The 20,164-nt window shown below is 41.6% G+C and overlaps 1 protein-coding gene across 5 annotated transcripts in view; it reads left to right on the forward strand.

Annotated features, from left to right (window-relative positions):
- The window catches only part of SLX4IP (SLX4 interacting protein), a 244,489-nt gene that overhangs the window by 145,088 nt on the left and 79,237 nt on the right, over window positions 1-20,164 (forward strand). For 4 of the 5 annotated variants that reach the window (XM_049869899.1, XM_049869901.1, XM_049869898.1 and 1 more), the window contains one exon: window positions 14,907-14,996. In XM_049869899.1, coding sequence (XP_049725856.1) covers window positions 14,907-14,996 — 90 coding nt within the window. Of the gene's footprint in view, window positions 1-2,820; window positions 3,386-14,906; window positions 14,997-20,164 lie in introns of those variants that run through there. The other variant, XM_049869900.1, reaches the window with a different exon arrangement.

Here is a 20,164-nt window from a genome sequence, read left to right on the forward strand (position 1 = left end):
CTATTGTTTTCAGTCTCCCAATAGTTAGCTATAAATGGTCCTGAATACTCTCCTGACAAATCTGAATGTCTTAAGACCTTCCTTGCAGACGAAAAAAAATAAAAACCCTTCCCGTCGAGTCAATTGTGACTCATAGTGACCCTGTAGGACAGAATAGGATTGTTCCATAGAGTTTCCAAGGAGCGCCTGGTGGATTCGAGCTGCTGACCTTGTGGTTATCAGTGGAGCTCTTAGCCACTATGCCACCAGGGCTCCATACTCCTTGCAGATGAGTACATAATAGTTTCTGACAGGTTATCGTTTCATTTCATGTCCTATATTACAGGAGTATGTGAGGAAGAGTGCATATTTTTACCCTGTAACCCAGTGTGATTACAAGCCATGTCATTCTTCTAATTAGTGATGTGTGGCCATAGAAAAGCTGCACAAAAGAATTATGAAGCAATTTGTTTACTCCTAGTAGGAATAGGTAGAAACCTGTGTTATATCTGTTTGTAAATTCTATGGAACTGACAGTTCATAATTCACTTTAAATGCCCTGGAATTTGAAGCAGGGGACATCTTCTACCCTAAAGGGGAAACATCGCCAAGATTCCTTTCTTGACCCTTTTATGTGGCTGGCACTATACTGAAGCCACATGCCTACATTCTCTCATTTAATCCTCAAAACACTCCGTAAGGCGTTTATCATTATGGTCCCCATTTTACATTGGAGGAACTTACCCAAAGTCTCAGCCATTGAGGGTCAGGGCAGGGAGTTTGAGCCCAGATCTATCCTACCCCCACATATGGGTGCTCCTCGTTGCTGCAGTACTGTATACAGAGCATAGCACAGTTGACTAAGGAATATGGCCTGCAGGTAACATTTAAGAGTCATTTCTTGAAAATCATTAGGGAAAGTGTCAACAAAGTAAAAATCACTTCTCACCTTTCAAAGGGACCTACCGAGGACCTATTTCGAATTGCATAATTAATGGAGTGCCAGGTTTTAGAGTCTTTGGTTCAGTCTGGAATACCATCCAAAGGTACCAGTGGCATATGTTAAACTTAAGCAGCCCTTCATGACACCACTTTGATTGGCCATTGCTTTTTTCCCAGCTCCCCTTCCCAGTCTTATCAAGGAAGATTGTGACCTATCCTGTCAGTACTAACTCTTATAGGCAAATAAAAAAAGACAGAGCTCTTTCTCAGTAGGAGACCAGAGGAACATCAGCTTCTTTTTTTTTTTTGGTGGAAGTATATACAGCAAAGATACATCCATTCAACAATTTTACATGTACACTTCAATGCCATCGTTACATACTTCGTATTGTGTCACCATTCTTGCAAATTGTTTTACCACCATTATCTTAAACTTTCTGTCCCTTGAAGTTCACGCCTGTGCTTTAAAGTTATCGTTACCAATTTGATCTCATACAGGTAGTCCCTGACTTACAACGTATTTGAATTACGACGAACCGTGCTTAGGACTGTCCATTTTGTCACACGTTTTACTGTTAGTAATATGTACTACATACAGCGTTGCAGAGCATTGCAGATATAACATTTTCCTGTAAATCCCCAAAGACAAGTAAAGATCGAATTTATAAAGGTATTGATAATAAAAGGCAATAATAATGAAAAAAAAAGAAAAAGATGAGGTATTCAATTTGTCAGAACCAACTTACAATGGAGCCGTTGGAATGGAACCCCATCGTAAGTCGGATGGGGAGGACCTGTATATATAATTCTTTCGAGAAGCACAATACTCAAGGCAAACATTCTTTATTAATTGAGCTAATCTGTTGTTTAATTTTAAGATGACTTCGGGGGATAGTTTAGGTTCAAGGCTTAAAGATTATTTCTGGGCAGTAGATTCGGGAAGTCTCACAGTCTCAATGGATCCAGGAAGTCTGGTTTCCATATGAATTTGGTGTTCTGTTCCACATCTTTCCTTCTTTTGATCAGGATCCATCTGCTGGGTCCTTGATCAGAAATTTCAGAAATGGTAGCTAGGCATCAACCATTTTTTCTGGTTTCATGGCAAAGAGGCAGTTAGACTGTATTCCATTTCCTTCTCTGATTCCTGGGTCTCCTGCTACTGTTCCAGGTGAGTAGAGACCAAATGTTGGATGTTGGATGGCTGCTTGCAAGCTTTTAAGACCCCAGGCACTACTCAGCAAACCAGGAAGTAGAACAGAAACTCTAAATGCAACATTAAGCCAATTGACTGGATAGACCCACGAAACCATGACCCTAAACCTTTGAACCAAGAAAACTAATCTCACGAGATATTTATTTGTACTTAAGTAGTCTGAACAACAGCAGCCTTTTTTTTTTTTTTTTGGTTGCTGCTGTATTTGTAAAATTATAACACTATATTTGCCATTTCACCCTTTTATTGTGGTATGTAACTTAGTGATAACAACTACGTTAGTCAAGTTGTGTACCTGTTACCCTTAGTCAATGCCAGTTTTCCGTCACCCTGTCCCTCCCGCCTCGCTCCCCTGTAACCACTAGTAACCAATGGTCTCCACGTAACTACCTCTCCTTTTTATTTCATGCGAGTGAGACCATACAGTATATGTCCTTTTGGGATTGACTTACTTTACTCATCATGAAGTTTATCCATGTTGTAACATATATCACGACTTCGTTTTTCTTTAAGGCTGAGTACTGTTCCGTTGTATATATGTAGCATGTTTTGTTTATCCATTCCTCTATTGCTGGGCTCTTGGGTTGTTTCCACCTGTTTACTATTGTGTATAGTACTGCAGTGAACATAAGTGTGCAAATGTCCGTTTGTGACACCTCTATTAGGTTTCTAGGGTATATACCTAGGAGTGGAATTGCTGGATCATATGGTAGCTCTGGATTGTAAAGATGGTGCAGGACCAGGCAGTGTTTTGTGCTGTTATACATAGGATCGCTATGAGTCAGAACAGACTCAATGGAACCTAACAGCAACAACATGGTAGTTCTGTTTTTAGTTTTTTGAGGAACCACCAGACTATATTCCACAACACTGTACTGTTTACATTCCCACCAGCAATGGATAAGGGTTCTAATTTCCCCATGTTCTCACCAACATTTTTTTTTTTTAAATCTTAGCCATCCTATTGGGAGGGAAATAGTGGTATCGATGTTTGTTTCTCTGAAGACTAACAAGGCAGCCATTTACATAATTTTTATCATTTGATTTGTTTTTGTTTTGTTTTCATTTAATGAATACATCTCACTATTACCTTTGTACCTGACCCAGTAGTAGGCATTGACAATGCAAAGGTAACAGAAGGCAGCCCCTACCCAGAGGCCGTCCAGTGGTGGATGGATGTTCGCAGTCACGTGTTTCCAGCCCATGAATGAAGTGCTGTGGCAGCACGGAAGAGCTCAATCTTCCCTGAAGGTATTGGGGATGCTTTGGGGAGGAGCTCCTTGATTGCTAAGATTTTTGCCTCAGCTGATCCCGCGGAGCACCTCCGTTTCCGACAGCTCGTGCCATGATTTCTAGCAATGTGACTGGCAATTTCTATCATTGGTTGCCAATGCTAAAACATGCCCACAGAGGTCCATGAAGCAGGACATGTGTTCTCTTGCTTGCCATTTTTAAAACAGCAGTTGATTTTATTACCATGCTTAGGTGGCCCAGACTGGATTGGTGGAGGGCAGTACAAGGTGCCAGAATCAACGTGGCTATTTTGTAATCGGTACAGGAGGGCAACTGTTATTTGTACAAATAGGATCCAAGTAAATGGTTTCAAACCAAACACAACCAGGAGATGGAATCTTAAAATGGGAGGCGTTCTAGTTGGGTCCACTCATTTTACATAGAGGGAAACTAACACTCTAGGAAGGGAGGAGGTACAACCTCTCCTAACTGGGACATAATCAGAAGAGCTTCACAGTCTTTGGGCATCTGTACTAGCCATTCTGCCATTTGTCATCAAAGGTCTTTCTCCATGCATTCTCTGTGTGTTGTGATCTCAAATTTAGGCTCTGTCTAATTCTGTTAGCTACGATTATGGGGTGTTTCTTGTATCTGACCTGACAAGTATCTCCGGGTTGGCAAACAAAACCCAGCCATGATCACCAGGGATCTTCTAAAAGGGAAAGAAAGCTTTCTAGTTTGCCAGTGTTTCTAGAACACTGAGTGGTAAGTTTCTGCCTCCTTATGTTGTTCTGAGGGTTTCAACTCATAGCGACCCTATGTGCAACAGAAGGAAACACTGTCCAGTCCTGCACCATCCTCACAATTCTTATTATGCTTGAGCCCATTGTTGCAGCCACTGGGACAATCCATCTCGTTGAGGGTCTTCCCCTTTTCTGCTGACCCTCTACGTTACCAAGCATAATGCCCTTCTCCAGGGACTGATTCCTCCTGATAACATGTCCAAAGTATGTGAGATGCAGTCTTCCCATCCTTGCTTTTAAGGACCATTCTGGTTGTACTTCTTCCAAGACAGATGTGTTTTTCTTTTGGCAGAATATTCAATATTCTTTGCCAACACCACAATTCAAAGGTATCAATTCTTCAGTCTTCCTTTCATTGTCCAGCTTTCATGTGCATATGAGGCAATTGAAAACACAATGGCTTAGGTCAGGTGCACCTTAGTCTTCAAGGTGACATATTTGCTTTTAAACACTTTAAAGAGGTTTTCTGCAGCAGATTTTCCCAATGCAATCCATCTTTTGATTTCTTGACTGCTGCTTCCATGGGTATTGACTGTGGATCCAAGTAAAATGAAACCCTTGACAACTTCAGTCTTTTCTCCATTTATCGTGATGGGACTTATTGGTCCAGTTGTGAGGATTTTTATTTTCTTTATGTTGAGGTACAGTCCATAGTGAAGGCTGTGTTCTTTGATCATCAGTAAGTACTTTAAGTCCTCTTCACTTTCAGCAAGCAAGGTTCTGTCATCTGCATAACACAGGTTGTTAATGAGCCCTCCTCCAATCCTGATGCCCCATTCTACTTCATACAGCCCACCTTCTTGGATTATTTGCTCAGCATACAGATTGAATAAGTATTCTGAAAGGGTACAACCCTGACACACACCTTTCCTGACTTTAAGCCGCCCAGTATCCCCTCGTTCTATTTGAACAGCTGCCTCTTAATCTACGTACAGATTCCTTATGAGCACAATTAAGTGTTCTGGAATTCCCATTCTTTGCAATGTTTTCCATAAGTTATTATGATCCACGCAGTCAAATGCCTTTGCATAGTCAGTAAAACACAGGTAAACATCTCTCTGGTATTCGCTGCTTTTAGCCAGGATCCATCTGACATCAGCAATGATAGTCCTGGTTCCATATCCTCTTCTGAATCCGGCTTGAATTTCTGGCAGTTCTCTTTTGATGTACCGCTGCAACAGCTTTTGAATGATCTTCAGCAAAATTTTACTTGCCTGTGGTATTAATGATATTGTTCAATAATTTCTGCATTTGGTTGGATCACCTTTCTTGGGAATAGGCATAAATATGCATCTTTTCCAGTCAGCTGGCCAGGTAGCTCTCTTCCAAATTTCTTGGCACAGACTAGTGAGCACATCCAGCTCTGCATCTGCTTGTTGAAATATCTCAGTTGGTGTCCCGTCAATTCCTGGAGACTTGTTCTTCGCCAGTGTCTTCAGTGTAGCTTGGACTTCTTCCTTCACTACTGTCAGTTCTTGATCGTATGCTACCTCCCAAAATGGTTGAAGCTCCACCAGTTCTTTTTGGTACTCTCTGAATGGGGGTTGTTAATGGGCTGCTGAGTGAGCTGAGTCAAGACTCTGGATTGTTGGTGCTCATCCTCGTAACTACCTAGAGAGGATGGGGGCAGTGGGTTCCAGGCTAGACAGCCTTAAATGTGTCCCTGTGCAGGGTCTGGAAGTGAAGTCCAGAGTGGTCTTCCACAGGGGGGAGGAGTCTTTTTTTTTTTTAATTAACTTTTATTGAGCTTCAAGTGAACATTTACAAATCAAGTCAAACTGTCACATATAAGTTTATATACACCTTACTCTGTACTCCCGCTTGCTCTCCCCATAATGAGTCAGCCCTTCCAGTCTCTCGTGAAAATTTTGCCAGCTTCCAACTCTCTCTATCCTCCCATCCCCCCTCCAGACAGGAGATGCCAACACAGTCTCAAGTGTCCCCCTGATACAAAGAGCTCACTCTTCATCAGCATCCCTCTCCTACCCACTGTCCAGTCCCTTTCATGTTTGATGAGTTGTCTTCGGGAATGGTTCCTATCCTGGGCCAACAGAAGGTTTGGGGACCATGACCACCAGGATTCCTCTAGTCTCAGTCAGACCATTAAGTATGGCCTTTTTGTGAGAATTTGGGGTCTGCATCCCACTGATCTCCTGCTCCCTCAGGGGTTCTCTGTTGTGCTCCCTGTCAGGGCAGTCATTGGTTGTGGCCGGGCACCAACTAGTTCTTCTGGTCTCAGGATGATATAGGTCTCTGGTTCATGTGGCCCTTTCTGTCTCTTGGGCTCTTAGTTATCGTGTGACCTTGGTTTTCTTCATTCTCCTTTGCTCCAGGTGGGTTGAGACCAATTGATGCATCTTAGATGGTCGTTTGCTAGCATTTAAGACCCCAGATGCCACATTTCAAAGTGGGATGCAGAATGTTTTCATACTAGGATTATTTTGCCAATTGACTTAGAAGTTCCCTTAAACCATGGTCCCCAAACCCCCGCCCTTGCTCCGCTGACCTTTAAAGCATTCAGTTTATCCCGGAAACTTCTTTGCTTTTGGTCCAGTCCAGTTGAGCTGACCTTCCCTGTATTGAGTATTGTCCTTCCCTTCACCTAAAGTAGTTCTCATCTACTAAAAAAAACCCAGTAAATAACCCTCTCCCACCCTCCCTCCCTCCCTCCTTTCGTAACCACAAAAGTATGTGTTCTTCTCAGTTTATACTGTTTCTCAAGAACTTATAATAGTGGTTTTATACAGTATTTGTCCTTTTGCATCCTACTAATTTCACTCAGCATGATGCCTTCCAGGTTCCTCCATGTTATGAAATGTTTCACAGATTCGTCACTGTTCTCTATCGATGCGTAGTATTCCATTGTGTGAATATACCATAATTTATTTAACCATTCATCCATTGATGGACACCTTGGTTCCTTCCAGCTTTTTGCTGTTGTAAACAGAGCTGCAATAAGCATGAGTGTACATATATCTGTTCGTGTAAAGGCTCTTATTTCTCTAGGGTATATTCCAAGGAGGGGAATTTCTGGGTTGTATGGTAGTTCTATTTCTAACTGTTTAAGAAAACGCCAGATAGATTTCCAAAGTGGTTGTACCATTTTACATTCCCACCAGCAATGTATAAGAGTTCCAGTCTCTCCGCAGCCTCTCCAACATTTATTATTTTGTGTTTTTTGGATTAATGCCAGCCTTGTTGGAGTAAGATGGAATCTCATCGTGGTTTTAATTTGCATTTCTCTAATGGCTAATGACCGAGAGCATTTTCTCACATATCTGTTAGCTGCCTGAATATCTTCTTTAGTGAAGTGCGTGTTCATATCCTTTGCCCACTTCTTGATTGGGTTGTTTGTCTTTTTGTGGTTGAGTTTTGACAGAATCATATAGATTTTAGAGATCAGGCGCTGGTCGGAGATGTCATAGCTGAAAATTCTTTCCCAGTCTGTAGGTGGTCTTTTTACTCTTTTGGTGAAGTCTTTAGATGAGCATAGGTGTTTGATTTTTAGGAGCTCCCAGTTATCTGGTTTCTCTTCGTCATTTTTGGTAATGTTTTGTATTCTGTTTATGCCTTGTATTAGGGCTCCTAAGGTTGTCCCTATTGGGAAGAGTCTTTAAAGTAATGTATGATAATGTGCTTTGGCATCCAACAGATTTGGATTTGATTTTCGGGATCTGTTACTTAGCCCCTGTGTAATCTTGGACTAGTCATTTTCTTCTTCAACTGGGCTTATCAGTAAAAATGTAAATAGTAAGTTATGCTGTCTCACAAACTAGTGGTAAGGATTACATCGATTTCTGTGGGTAGAGCATAGTGTAGTGCCTGGACTGTAGAAAGCTCCATAAATGTACTAAGTTTTTTAAACTGTGATTTTTCTCTAAAAATCCCACAGCTGTTTAATTTCATGCTATAATTAATGTATGCAATTTATTTTAACATGAAAATATTAAATATTTTTCTTAAGACCTTTTGGTAAAATTGATACTCCAGGAAGATAATTGCCATGTCTTTTATGAAGATCTTCAGAAAAAATGTCTTTGTGGATTTAGCATCAGGAATAGTTGGGTTTCTTCAGCAGTAATTCATCCTCATCTTATAGACTCTGTGATCACCCTTTTGTTTTTTACATTGCTGACTAAGAAATTCAGAGCCAAGTTGCAAAGACTTGGCACTTGATGGTGTGAATTTTGTACAGATTCATCATTGGCTTCATTTCATGTGTTTACCCTTGTTTTTCTTACCCCCTTCCCATTTTCAGTCTTTGCCTTGTTAACGGAAGCTGCTTTAAATCTTTAAATGCCAAGTGGTTGTAAAACACAGATGACTGTTTGTGTTGCTCCTCAGCCACAGACCCATGTGTACACAGCAGCCTGTGGATGTCCCCACAGGCATGATAGAAACTGCTTGTGGGCCTTGGCGCATCTTTGCTCTTCCTGTCCTCACACCCAACCTTGTCCTCTTGATTCTGTTTCCTGAGTGTCTCTTGAATCTGCTCCTTCTTCTTCACCTCAGAATCACCTGCCATTGTCTCTTGCCTGGGTTCTTGTGGTGGTTTTAAGCCTGTCTGCTTGGCTGTGGTGCTATCCCCCCACCAACCCATGTTCCACATTCTTATCTGAGAGAGCTGTCTAGCCCACAGGTCCCATCAGGTTCCCTCCACCTCCCTCTACAGTCTCAGGTCTGAACTGGCTGCCCCAGCAGCTTCATCTGCTGACGTTGCTCTGCATTTCTGAACTACCAGACTCTTCATACCTGTGGTAGTTAGGTGTTTCTCTCTGGCCAGGAGCATTTTGCATTTTCTGCCACTTGCCCTGTTCCTCAGGACTTCACTGGTACATTGCCTCCTCATCCGTGACCTTCCTTCGACAGACTTGTCTCTTGGCTTCCTTGGCCAGAGCTTCGTTGGGCAAGCCACTGTTGTCACTCTTAACTGCAGCGTCCTGTCCTTACCCCTCCCTCTCTCAGTGCCTGGCCAGTAGCCCTGCTAACCTTAGCGGGTGTTAATGAATGAATAAATGAGTGAGTGAGAAGACAGAAAACTTCCACATATCTCAGAGTGCTGGATATAGCGGGTGGTAATGAATGAATAAACGAGAGAGTGAGACGGAAAACTTCCACGTATCTCAGGGTGCTGGATGTGCTCCCGAGATGTCTGCATGTGTGAGAAGCATTAGCATTTTCACCTTTATGTTGCACTTAATGTAACATTCAAAGACAAAGTCTCCCATCTCCCTTGAACTTAAAAATGCTTCAAGTTAAGTTGTAGCTTTTGGATTCTTAATGATGAGATAGGAAAAAAAAAAAACAGCATGCTTGGTTGGCTGTGATTAATCAACTTATCAGTTTGTAGTGAAGTAATCCTAAAACCAAACCAGTTGCCATCTAGTCAATTCCAACTCATGAAGGCTTTGTGTGTGTCAGAGTAGAACTGTGTGCCACAGGGTTTTCAGTGGTTGATTTTTTAGAAGTAGATAGCCAGGCCTTTTTTCTGAGGTACCTCTGGCAGGACTTGAACTTGCAACCTATCAGGAGCCACGTGTGTTAACTATTTGTACCACCCAGGGACTCTGAGATAATCCTACGATCTTTTAAATTTTCAAAATATGAAAAATGATTGGTTGTCATTGCTGATGACAGAGCACTTGCCACTCCAGAATAAGGAGTGAGGAAGTTGCCCTGTGATGCATCAAGGTCCTGGGCTGCTAGGAATGGCCTTGTTCCCAGAATGGGCCCAGAGCCCTCAGTTTACAGATAATGTAACTGACCAAAAACTCAGAGCCAGTTTGTACTGCTATGTTTCTTCCCTTTCTTTCTTTCTTAGGTTCTTTCTTTCATTCATTCAGTGTTAAGTACTTACTGTGAGCCCGTACTCTGTGAATCACTGAGAATATAAAATCAATCTGGGTGTGGACCCTGTCTCCACCAAGGAGCTAACAGTCTAGTGTGGGAGGCCCTTACATGGAGCAGTCATTTAATGCAGAAATACATACAGCACCTGAAGAATGTACCCGATCCAGAGGAAAGAGAGACAGACTGTTAGGAAACATTTCTTCATGGAGGCAACCATGCTCCTCCTAGGCTGCGAGGATGCACAGAAGTTCACCAAGCATGAGAGCAGTGAGGGTGAAGACAGCACACACAGAAGAGCAGGAGAAGACTGTGGGAGAGGCTGGGATTCATAAGAAAGAGATAGGAAAAGTAACCAGCATGGCTGGTGGGCAGTGAGTCATCAGCTCAGCAGCTGACAGTGCGCCATGCTAGCAGCTGCAGCTTCCTCCCTGGCAGCTCACGGCAGCAGAGTGATCAGATTCGCGTGTTAGAGACTGTGGTGGTGTGGAGGTGGTAGTCCAAGTGGGAAATGAGGGGAGCAGTGGGGCGGCGAGGAGGGGTGTGTCTGAGAACTCTAAGAAATAAAATCTACAAGATGTGGTGACTAATGGCTTGTGGAGGATTGGAGAAAGGGAGGAGGTAGGGGTGACTCCCAGGTTTTTGGCCAGAACCTCTGGGTGGAGAGTGGTAGAAGCTGGACCAGAACCCGTGATACTGACTCATACCCAGTGCATTGTAGGTGAAGCCTTTTCTAGCTTTTGGACTGATAAAGAGATAACGCGGCCTGTAGAACACCTGCTCTGGCCTGAGAAAGAAGTGACAGTTCCGAGCTGCTCCTCTCAGAAGGGAGCCGGCAAGTGTGTCTTCTGAGGGCAGTGGCAGCAGAAACCCCCTGCTAATTAAGGAAGAGGGGCAGTGCAGGTGGCCTGCTAGCCAATGTCCCCCTCCTCGTGTCTGTCTACTCATGGGAGAAAAGACGTTTAGAAAGGCAAAGTACCTGATTCCGGTGGGAGTTTGAGAGAACTCTTGCTAGAGTACTCAGAACTGCTGGCTGGGGGGGAGAACCCCACTGTGGGGCGGCGCGGGGGGCGGGGGCAGGACAGCAAGCGGGCCAAGCCCTGGAGTCCGGCAGAAACCCAGGAAGGTTCGCTCACCAGAGTAAGATATAATGATTTATTTTTTAAATAGACAATCTGATCAATCTGTTCTGGTGAAAATTAAACTAGGGTATTGGTGTTCAAAGTTCCAAAATGGTGAGAAAATAGCAAATCAGATCTTACAGTGTTTTTAATTCTTCGGAAAGTTGCTATTACATAGTGTTAGTCCAAGTTGTTGACGCATCAGTACTTTTTTTATTTTAAAAATTACTTTTGCTGGTAAAAAATGGGGAGCAGAGAACTTGGTTCAGACAGAAGAGCCCAGGATAGAGTACCAAAAACAAACCCCAGTAAACTGTGTGAGAAGCACATCTCACTGCTTTGGAGGAGTTCTTATTCTGGGTTCCCTGAACCCCCAGTCAGGTTCATTTCAGAGGGTCCATGAAATGAGCAGAGATGGGAGAAAAGTTACATCTTCATTTTGACGAAGTTCTCACAGACTTAGTTTTCCTTTTATTATGAATGTAGGATTCAAAACACAATAGTATTAGCAATATTTCTCACCTTTGGAAATCACAGATGATTTTATATTGTAGTTGTTGCAGATTATATTATAGTTGTTGCAGATATCCGAAAATATCATATATGCTCATCTCTACTCTGGTTTTATAGTAATTATTGGATCTACTGCTATATGACAAGCTCCAATGCCTTAATAAATAAGTGCATATATTACTATATCAGTTTTTTTTTTTGAGAACCATACTTCAGTACAATCAGTTTTCTTTTTCACCCTGTGTGTTATATTTTATGTATTTAAAACACATTATTCTGAGTAGGTTTCATCAGCTTCACAGGTGGCCAGAGGGGTCAGTGGCGCACGAAAGGTTAATAACCCTTGTTTTTAAGATCATGTAGTTGTGGCATGTGACCTCCACCTGGTGGCAGCATACTCCCAGAAGGTTAAACGTATAACACTTGTAAAGAAACTTAAAAAAAAAAAAAAAGTACTTGAGTATGGTTTTCATACATTTTTAAAACCACAACCCACAGTAAGAAATACATTTTACATCTTGACTCAGAACATTCATAGATAAGTTTCATAAGACAATAGTTGCCCTTGCTATGTGACACACCGATATTTCCTATTCCATTTCATTCCAGTATTCTTTTTAATTTCTTTCATTAAAATAAAATGCTGGTTGTACACACTAAATTGCAGTTTAGTGGGTCACAGCGCACTCTTTGACAACATTGTAGGTGACCATGTTTGGCCATGCTTCATAGTTTGCTGCTCAGTGAACTTCATTTTGGTCTCCCCCAAAACACCCACACACTTTGAGAGACTTCATTCTTGCATGTTAAACAACCGTCAACAAATATCTCTTTATGTAATGTTTAAAATATTGTTTATTATTAATGTATAATTTATATAAAGTCAAATGCACTGAGCTTAGATGTATGCCCCATCAAGATTTAGTACACTCCTAAAACCCCAGAAAGTTCTTTGTGCCACTTCTCCGTCAGGACCCCCCTAGGCAATTACCATTCTGATTTCTTTCACCGTAGTTTTGTCCGTTCTAGAACTGTATACAAATGCAGTCATGCAGGATGTGTCTTTTGGTCTGGCTTCCTTTGCTCAGTGTATTGTTTCTGAGCCTAATCTGTGTTGAGAGTATTAGAAGTTTGGTGAGTAGCATTCCCTTGTATGAATATACCACAATTGTTTATTCATTCTGTTGGTAAGACTTTTGGCTTGTTTTCGTTTGGGGCTATTCGCTAGGAGCTGGGATCCGCTCCCCGACAACAACGGGTTTGGTTTTGGTTTATGAATAAAGCTGCTAGGTACATTTGAATGCAAGTTTCTGTACTACATGTATGTTTTCATTTCTCTTGGGTAATGCCTGGGGGTGGAATTGCTGGGTCAATGAGTAAATATATGTTTAGCTTTACAGGAAACTGTCAAACTGCCAAGGGGTTTGAACCATGTTACGTTTCCGTTAGCGGTGTGTGAAGGTTCAGGTTGCTCTTTTATCATTGCCAACTTTTGGTGTTCTCAGTCTTTTAATTTTAATCATTCTGGTGAGTCTGTAGTTGTCTCTGTTGGTGTCTTTAATTTGCATTTTCCTAATGACCAGTGATGTTTAACACGTTTTCATGTGTCATTAATGTATCCTTTTTTTCAAGAAGTGTCTATTCAGGCTTCTGTTATTTGTATTTTTAATATCGATTTATAGGTGGTTTTTACATATTTGGAAACCCTGGTGGCATAGTGGTTAAGTGCTATGGGTGCTAACCAAAGGGTTGGCAGTTTGAATCCACCAGGCGCTCCTTGGAAACTCTATGGGGCAGTTCTACTCTGTCCAGTAGGGTCGCTATGACTTGGAATCGACTCGACGGCACTGGGTTTGGTTTGGGTTTGGTTTACATATTTTGGATACCAGTCCTTTATGTCATATATATGTATTGTGAATATTTTCTCTCAATCTATGGCATATCCATTCATTAAATTAGCAGTGACTTTTGGTGAGCAGCTTTTAATTTCAACAAAATCCAATTTAACATTTTTTTCTTCTATAGTTAGTTTTTTCTGTGTCCTAGCTAAGAAATTTTTTCCTACCCCAAGGTGAAGATAGTTTTGGCTTTTATATTTAGATCTGTGATCCCTCTCTGAAAAAAAGAAAAGAAATCATTTTTTGTTTACGGTGTGAGGTAGGCTTCAGATTTCTCTCTCTCCACCCCCCACCCCCATAGGTATCTAGTGTTCCAAGATCATTTGTTGAAAATAATTTCCTTTATCCATCAATTAAATAATAATAATAACCCTGTTTAGCCAAAGAGGTGCATACATGACTTTTCCTTTTCGGCCATAAACTGACCCTCTGGGTCTATTAGACATCCGCAACCTGCAGCCTTGGTCTTTTATTCCTTTCTAAACCAATCCGCGCACAGTTATCTTGACTTTCTCAGAAATTACTTATAGGGTTTGAGGATTTATAAGGCTGCTCTTTACAGGCTCTCTAGCTGTGCTATCTAGTAGAGAAGCCACCAGCCACATGTTATTTAAATTCAATTTAAATCAATTAAATTGAAATAAATTCAGCTTCTCAGTTGCAACAGTGACATTTTAAGTGCTAATAGCCACATGGGCTAGTGGCTACTCTACTGAACAGCACAGAGATAGAACACTTCCATTTTTTCAAAAGTGCTGGACAATGCCGGTCTGTAGAATAAGAACAGCAGTAGGCTTCACACAGTTTTATAGCGTATCCTAAGAAAACTCTCTTGAGTTTTGATAACCCATCATCTAGCATCTGCCTTTCTCTCCTTGTTTTTTTCTCATTCTTCCTTGCTTCCATTTCCATTCCAAGTTGTCCTGTCTGTCTAAAAATACAGTAGCTCGTATCTGCCCTTCCCTACCTAGAGGAAAGAATTCCCCTGGCTGTCCAAGGAATAATTGTTTTCTGGAGGCTGCCTTGAACTGACCTATTTTTTTCTCAATGATTGATAGTCTTCCAACTGCCACAGGGTACCTGGGCTTCCCCCTTTAAGGTGTGGGCCAGAGGTATTCTGTCTTTTTCATCCTGATTAAAATTGTGTTTTTCCTTAGCATTTGCACTCTAAATTTAAATTTGTGAAAAGAAATCATAGGTTATGACCCATAGCCCTGTCCCCTATTGAGATTTCTGGGGCAGAAAAAAATGAATTGGCATCTCATTGTGAATGACCACATAGGAAATTTGTGAGATCTTCTGTCATGGTTTGCTGGGCGTGACCCTCACAGACACTGACTCTACCATTGTCTTTCAGTGTGGAAACTTTGCTGTCCTGGTGGATCTTCATGTATCACCTCAAGGTTCAAACAAAGATACCAGCTGGTTTTCTGAAGAGAAGAAAGAGGTACAGTAAAAGCTGTTTTCACCATTTCAATGCAAGTAGCTGCTGCTGTGAGAAGAAATATTAGCCCTTTCCAGCTTTCATTTTCATGAAAAGTGGACAAAAATATTATGAGTGGTGTTTCACCCTTGAAGAACAATTGTTGTATTCCCAATGACATACCCCACATATACATCCCCTTGTTTTTCCTTTTTTAAATTTAGAAATGCCCTTGTCCATACATTTCATATGCTGCTCTACTATTTAAACCAAAAATTTCCAACCCTTTTATTTTGGGGAAAGAAGTTTTCTATATTAAAAGAGAGAGAGAGAAAAGACGTTAAAGTGACTAGGTAAGCAGGGATTTTAATATGACTGGTTATGAAGGACGAACCGAGCACCTGGAGCAGGTGTGCAGGTTAACACAAGGCTCATCTTCCGCACCTGCCTGAAACCCTCATCTTCTGCACTTTTATCTTCTACCATCCTTTTATCATCATGAGCCATTGACAACACCGAGGAGACATTGGACTGTGTTCCTTCCCTCACTTCGGCCAGTTAGTAACAGGAGCTTCATGTTTGATCTCCCTGTGCCTCAGCCTCCTCATCTGCAAATGACGGAGTTCAACTAGATGCTGTCTCTACCCATCACCTGTCCGTCAGTTTTTCATACTGCAGTGGCTTGTCGATTGCTATGATGCTGGGAGCTATGCCACTGGTATTTCAGATACCAGCAGGGTCATCCATGTTGGGCAGGTTTCAGCAAAGCTTCCAGATTAAGACAGACTAGTAAGAAAGGCTTGATGATCCACTTCCAAAAATCCACCAGTGAAAATCTTATGGATCACAGTAGAATATTATTTGATATAGTGCTGGAAGATGGTCCCCTAGGTTGGAAGACGCTGAAAACACATAGTGGTCACAGTGATGGACTCAAGTATACCAACGATTGTGAAAATGGCACAGGACCGGGCAGTGTTTTGTTCTCTTGTATATGGGGTCAGGTTGAGTTGGAGCCGACTCGATGGCAGCTAACAGTAACAAGTCACTCCTGGCTGTGTCAGCAATCCCATCCAGGTGCTGCTGTGGTCAAGTGTTTATAAGGTGGATGGAATTCTCACATGTACTTTACTTCCCTCTCCGGATCCCTGCTTACCAGAGTGTAGGGACATAATGCTATAACACTTCTTTTCATCAATAATATCATTTGTCACAGTAGCTTTTTAGAGCCAGATATGAAAATACATTTTATAAAAAGATGATGTGTGGAAAAGAAACTAGCAATAATGGCTATTAAAAAAAAAAAAACTTTCCTGTAATAATTTTTTTCAATCAGTTTTTGGAGATCATTAGAAAAAAAAAAAGTTACAGGGTAATACATTTTCAGTCAGCAGGTAATAATGTTATCAGAACTCTGCTCTCATAATTTGGCAGAGGATACCAGATGGCCCAAAGCTGGGAGAAGAAAGACACAAGATTTGCTATAATGGGACTTAACTGAAGCAAATGACTGTAGACTATCATCTTCAGGATTTAATATTTAGCAGGCTAGCACCCCCTACTGCAGCCTATCTCTCTGAGATTTCAAGCTTTTGCTTAAGAACACCTGTCCCCACAATTTAGAACAGTTAATTCATTTCCCCAAAGTGACTAATACTCTCCCAAGGGAAGCTCACCCGAAAAACCTCTGACTTGACTTATGTTAGCAGCATTCTAGAATCCAGCTTTCCAGACCCATATTTTCCTCCCCTGTCTCCCAGCTTTACCACTTGGCCATGTCATACCTTTCGTCAGGTGATTTGGGAGGCTTTAAAATTAAGCCATGGGTATGTGAATCACCTCTTATCCAAAGTGTGAGGCCAGGTCTCCAGGGTACCATACGTAGCTGCGTGTCTCCACCTGGTCCCTACTTCAGGGTTATGGCGTATGACTTCACAGGGATGAGAGCTACATGACAGGACATGCAGAGCTCCTGCTGCAGCAAGCTGGCAGAGGTGCAGGCCATGCCAGCGCCCTAGCTTTCCTCTCAAAGTCGGTCATTCGCTGTTTCTATTTGAAGTTGTTCCTTTAAAATGTGTTCACTGATAGTTAAGGTTGCTCTGGGATAATTTGTGTGTGTGTGTGTGTGTGTGTCAGAAAGGAGAAAAGCTAGTCAAGCAAAGGATGTGACTTGCCTTCGTTCAGTATCTCAACACTTTCATCTCTCTTATCATTAGATCATCTCACGATTGGGATTTCACGAGCCACCAATTTGATTGCACTTTAACAGTTACTTTATACAGGGAAAGTCTGAGACTATCCAGTTCCTTCGCAGAAAAAGAAACTGATTACATGTGTTAAATATATGTTTATTTAGAGTCTAGCACGAGTGGTGCTTGTACCCAAACAGTTGAACGCAAACCGTTCCATTGTAAACTTGAAGAAGCAAGCATAAACCCCTGGTAACTTGGAGGTGCCAAATGCATCTCTCTTGCTCGCTTGATGATTTTAACTTGTTCTTCTCAACTGTCCTTCACGTTTAGCAGAGAAGTTTTCTTTTCTTACATTTCCCAGGTTCTGAAGGGACTGCTTCACTAAGTAGTATAGTAATTGGGGTATCTTGACCACATTGTGCGTGGTCTACCTGTCATTTGTCAAACGTGAGTTATTGTAGGAAAGCCCCATAAGTGTAGGGAGAGAGTTTATGTGTATGGGGCTTTGCTCTATTTTTGTCATGCTATTTATAGTTCTAGCCTTATAGGGCATTTATGGCCAAATTTTAGCAATCCTTGTTTCCATGTATGTCTTTCACATATTTTCTAGCTCAGTCATAGCTGAACCCTGCATGTGAAGAAAAAATTCTTTAATTAAAACAACAGTATGAGGCATAGTTGCTTTTCTGTGTGTGAACAATGCCAAAACACGTAACTGTAAATGCATCTCTGTATTCGCCTGGACACTGCATCTTTGGGCTGCAAAAGAAGAGGAGAGAGGACACCAGAGTTTGTGTTTTATCTAGAAATTCACATTTGTGAATTAAATCAAGGCATTTCTGTACTGTTTGAGGGGTACAGCCTTTACAATAAAAGTTTGACTATAATTGCCCTTAGAAGCAGCTTAGAACTTTGTTCTCATTGTAGTTTATGAAGATTCTAAGAGATCGACTTGCGATGGCATTGCAAGAAACCAGTGAAACAGGTTTGAGGTGACCTTGGCAACTCAGAGTCTTCTGCAGAGTCTTTGGGAATTGAACCAGAATGATCAGCTCTTAATCTGAACTAAGAAGCATAGATTTTTGTTGCAGCTAACAACAACAACATGATATGTTGAAATAGAATCAAAACCGTGTGTTTTTGTCACCTAATAAATATTAATCTGCTTTAAAGAAATATGAGAAGCTAAATTATTTTCAGGACTAATAGGTAAATATAGTGCAGTTTTTACAAAAGCTGCAGGCATCTACAGTATCATCAACAGGAGCTTGTGTCATGGATTGAATTGTGTCCCCCAGAAATACTTGTCAGCTTGGTTAAGCCATGATTCCCAGCATTGTGTTGTTGTCCTCCATTTTGTGATTTTCTATGTGTTATAAATCATAATCTCTGCCTGTGGTTAAAGAGGATTAGGGTGGGAAGTAACACCCACGCTCTCAGGTCACATCCCTGATCCAGTGTAAAGGGAGTTACCCTCGGGTGTGGCCTGCAACACCTTTTATCTTAAAAGAAATAAAAGGAAAGGGAAGCAAGCAGAGAGTTGGGGGACCTTATACCACTAAGAAAGCAGCGCTGGGAGCAGAGCGCATCCTTTCGACCCAGAGTTCCTGCGCAGAGACGCTCCTAGACCGGGGGAAGATTGATGAGAAGGACCTTCCTCTAGAGCTGACAGAGAGAAAAAGCTTTCCCCTGGAGCTGACGCCCTGAATTTGGACTTCTAGCCTACTAGACTGTGAGAAAATAAGTTCCTCTTTGTTAGAGCCATCCACTTGTGGTATTCCTGTTACAGCAGCACTAGATGACTAAGACAGCATGGAAGAAAATCAGATTACTGATTTCCAGTTTTCTCTGAAACTCATTGCTCAATGCTATTCCTTCTTCCATAGATTAGTAAACCTGAGGTCAGAATGACAATGTTTAGCTTTTTTAAAAATTTGATTCAGGTCAATTAAATGGGGGGAAGTTAATAAAAATCACTGTTTTTGGCTACTCTTGAAAAATTGGAAGATCTGGCAACGCTATTTCTGTATCTCCACATGACAACGGTTCACTGGGACCACAGGGAGAGCTGCCTCTTAGGGACTGGGCTGGCAACTGCGCCCACAGTGTGTGAATATGCTTGTATACCTGGCTTCTCCCCTCAACCCCAGCCCCTGCCTGGCCACAGGAGGCATTTCAGTGAGGCCCTTGCTGCCAGCCAGTCTGGGCTCTATTTGACTTCTTTTAGTCATCACAATACAACAGCTGCTTGGTATTTATATGAAGATATTCTTTACCACATTGATTTTATCAGCTCATCATACTGATTCTTACATTGAAGTCAGTGTGATTTGTTTTTATCCTCCTTTTAGAAATGTGAAACGGAGGCAGAGAGAAGTGAAATGAATTTCTCAGATCACAAAGTGAGCCAACATCATGGTTTCGAAAAAACCCTGCTAGGGTGGTGTTACCCATGAGCTTATATGACATTCCTTCCAACATTCATAGCTACATTAAAAAATAAAACAAAATGTTCATGAAGGGAAATTTAGCATTAAGTGAAATGGTTGTACAATATGATTAACGTAGTTGATGTCACCGAGCTATACACCTGAAAAAGGTTAAACTGACAAATGTTATATATATTTCTACCTCTCCCCACACCCTTCCCCCCCCCCCCAAAAAAAAAAGAAAGGCAGCTGCTGCTACTGTCTGTGCACAACCAACTACCTCATGGGATTTGTTTTCTTGATTCAGAGGTTTAGGATCATGGTTTCTTGGGACATTACAATCAGTTGGCCTAATATTGATTTTAGTGCTTCTGTTTGAGTTTTACCTTCTAGTTCGTTGTATAATGTTTGGGGTCTTAAAAGCTTGCAGGTGACCACCCAAGGTACACTTGGCCTCTATTCTTCTGGAACAGTAGAGGAAGAAGGAGGGTCAGGAATTGGAGGAGGAACTGTAATGCATGTCTAATTGTCTCCATGAACAACTGCCTCCTTTGCAATGAGACCAGAAGAA

Source organism: Elephas maximus, chromosome 25 (assembly GCF_024166365.1).
Source record: "Elephas maximus indicus isolate mEleMax1 chromosome 25, mEleMax1 primary haplotype, whole genome shotgun sequence".
NCBI classification, from domain to species: domain Eukaryota; kingdom Metazoa; phylum Chordata; class Mammalia; order Proboscidea; family Elephantidae; genus Elephas; species Elephas maximus.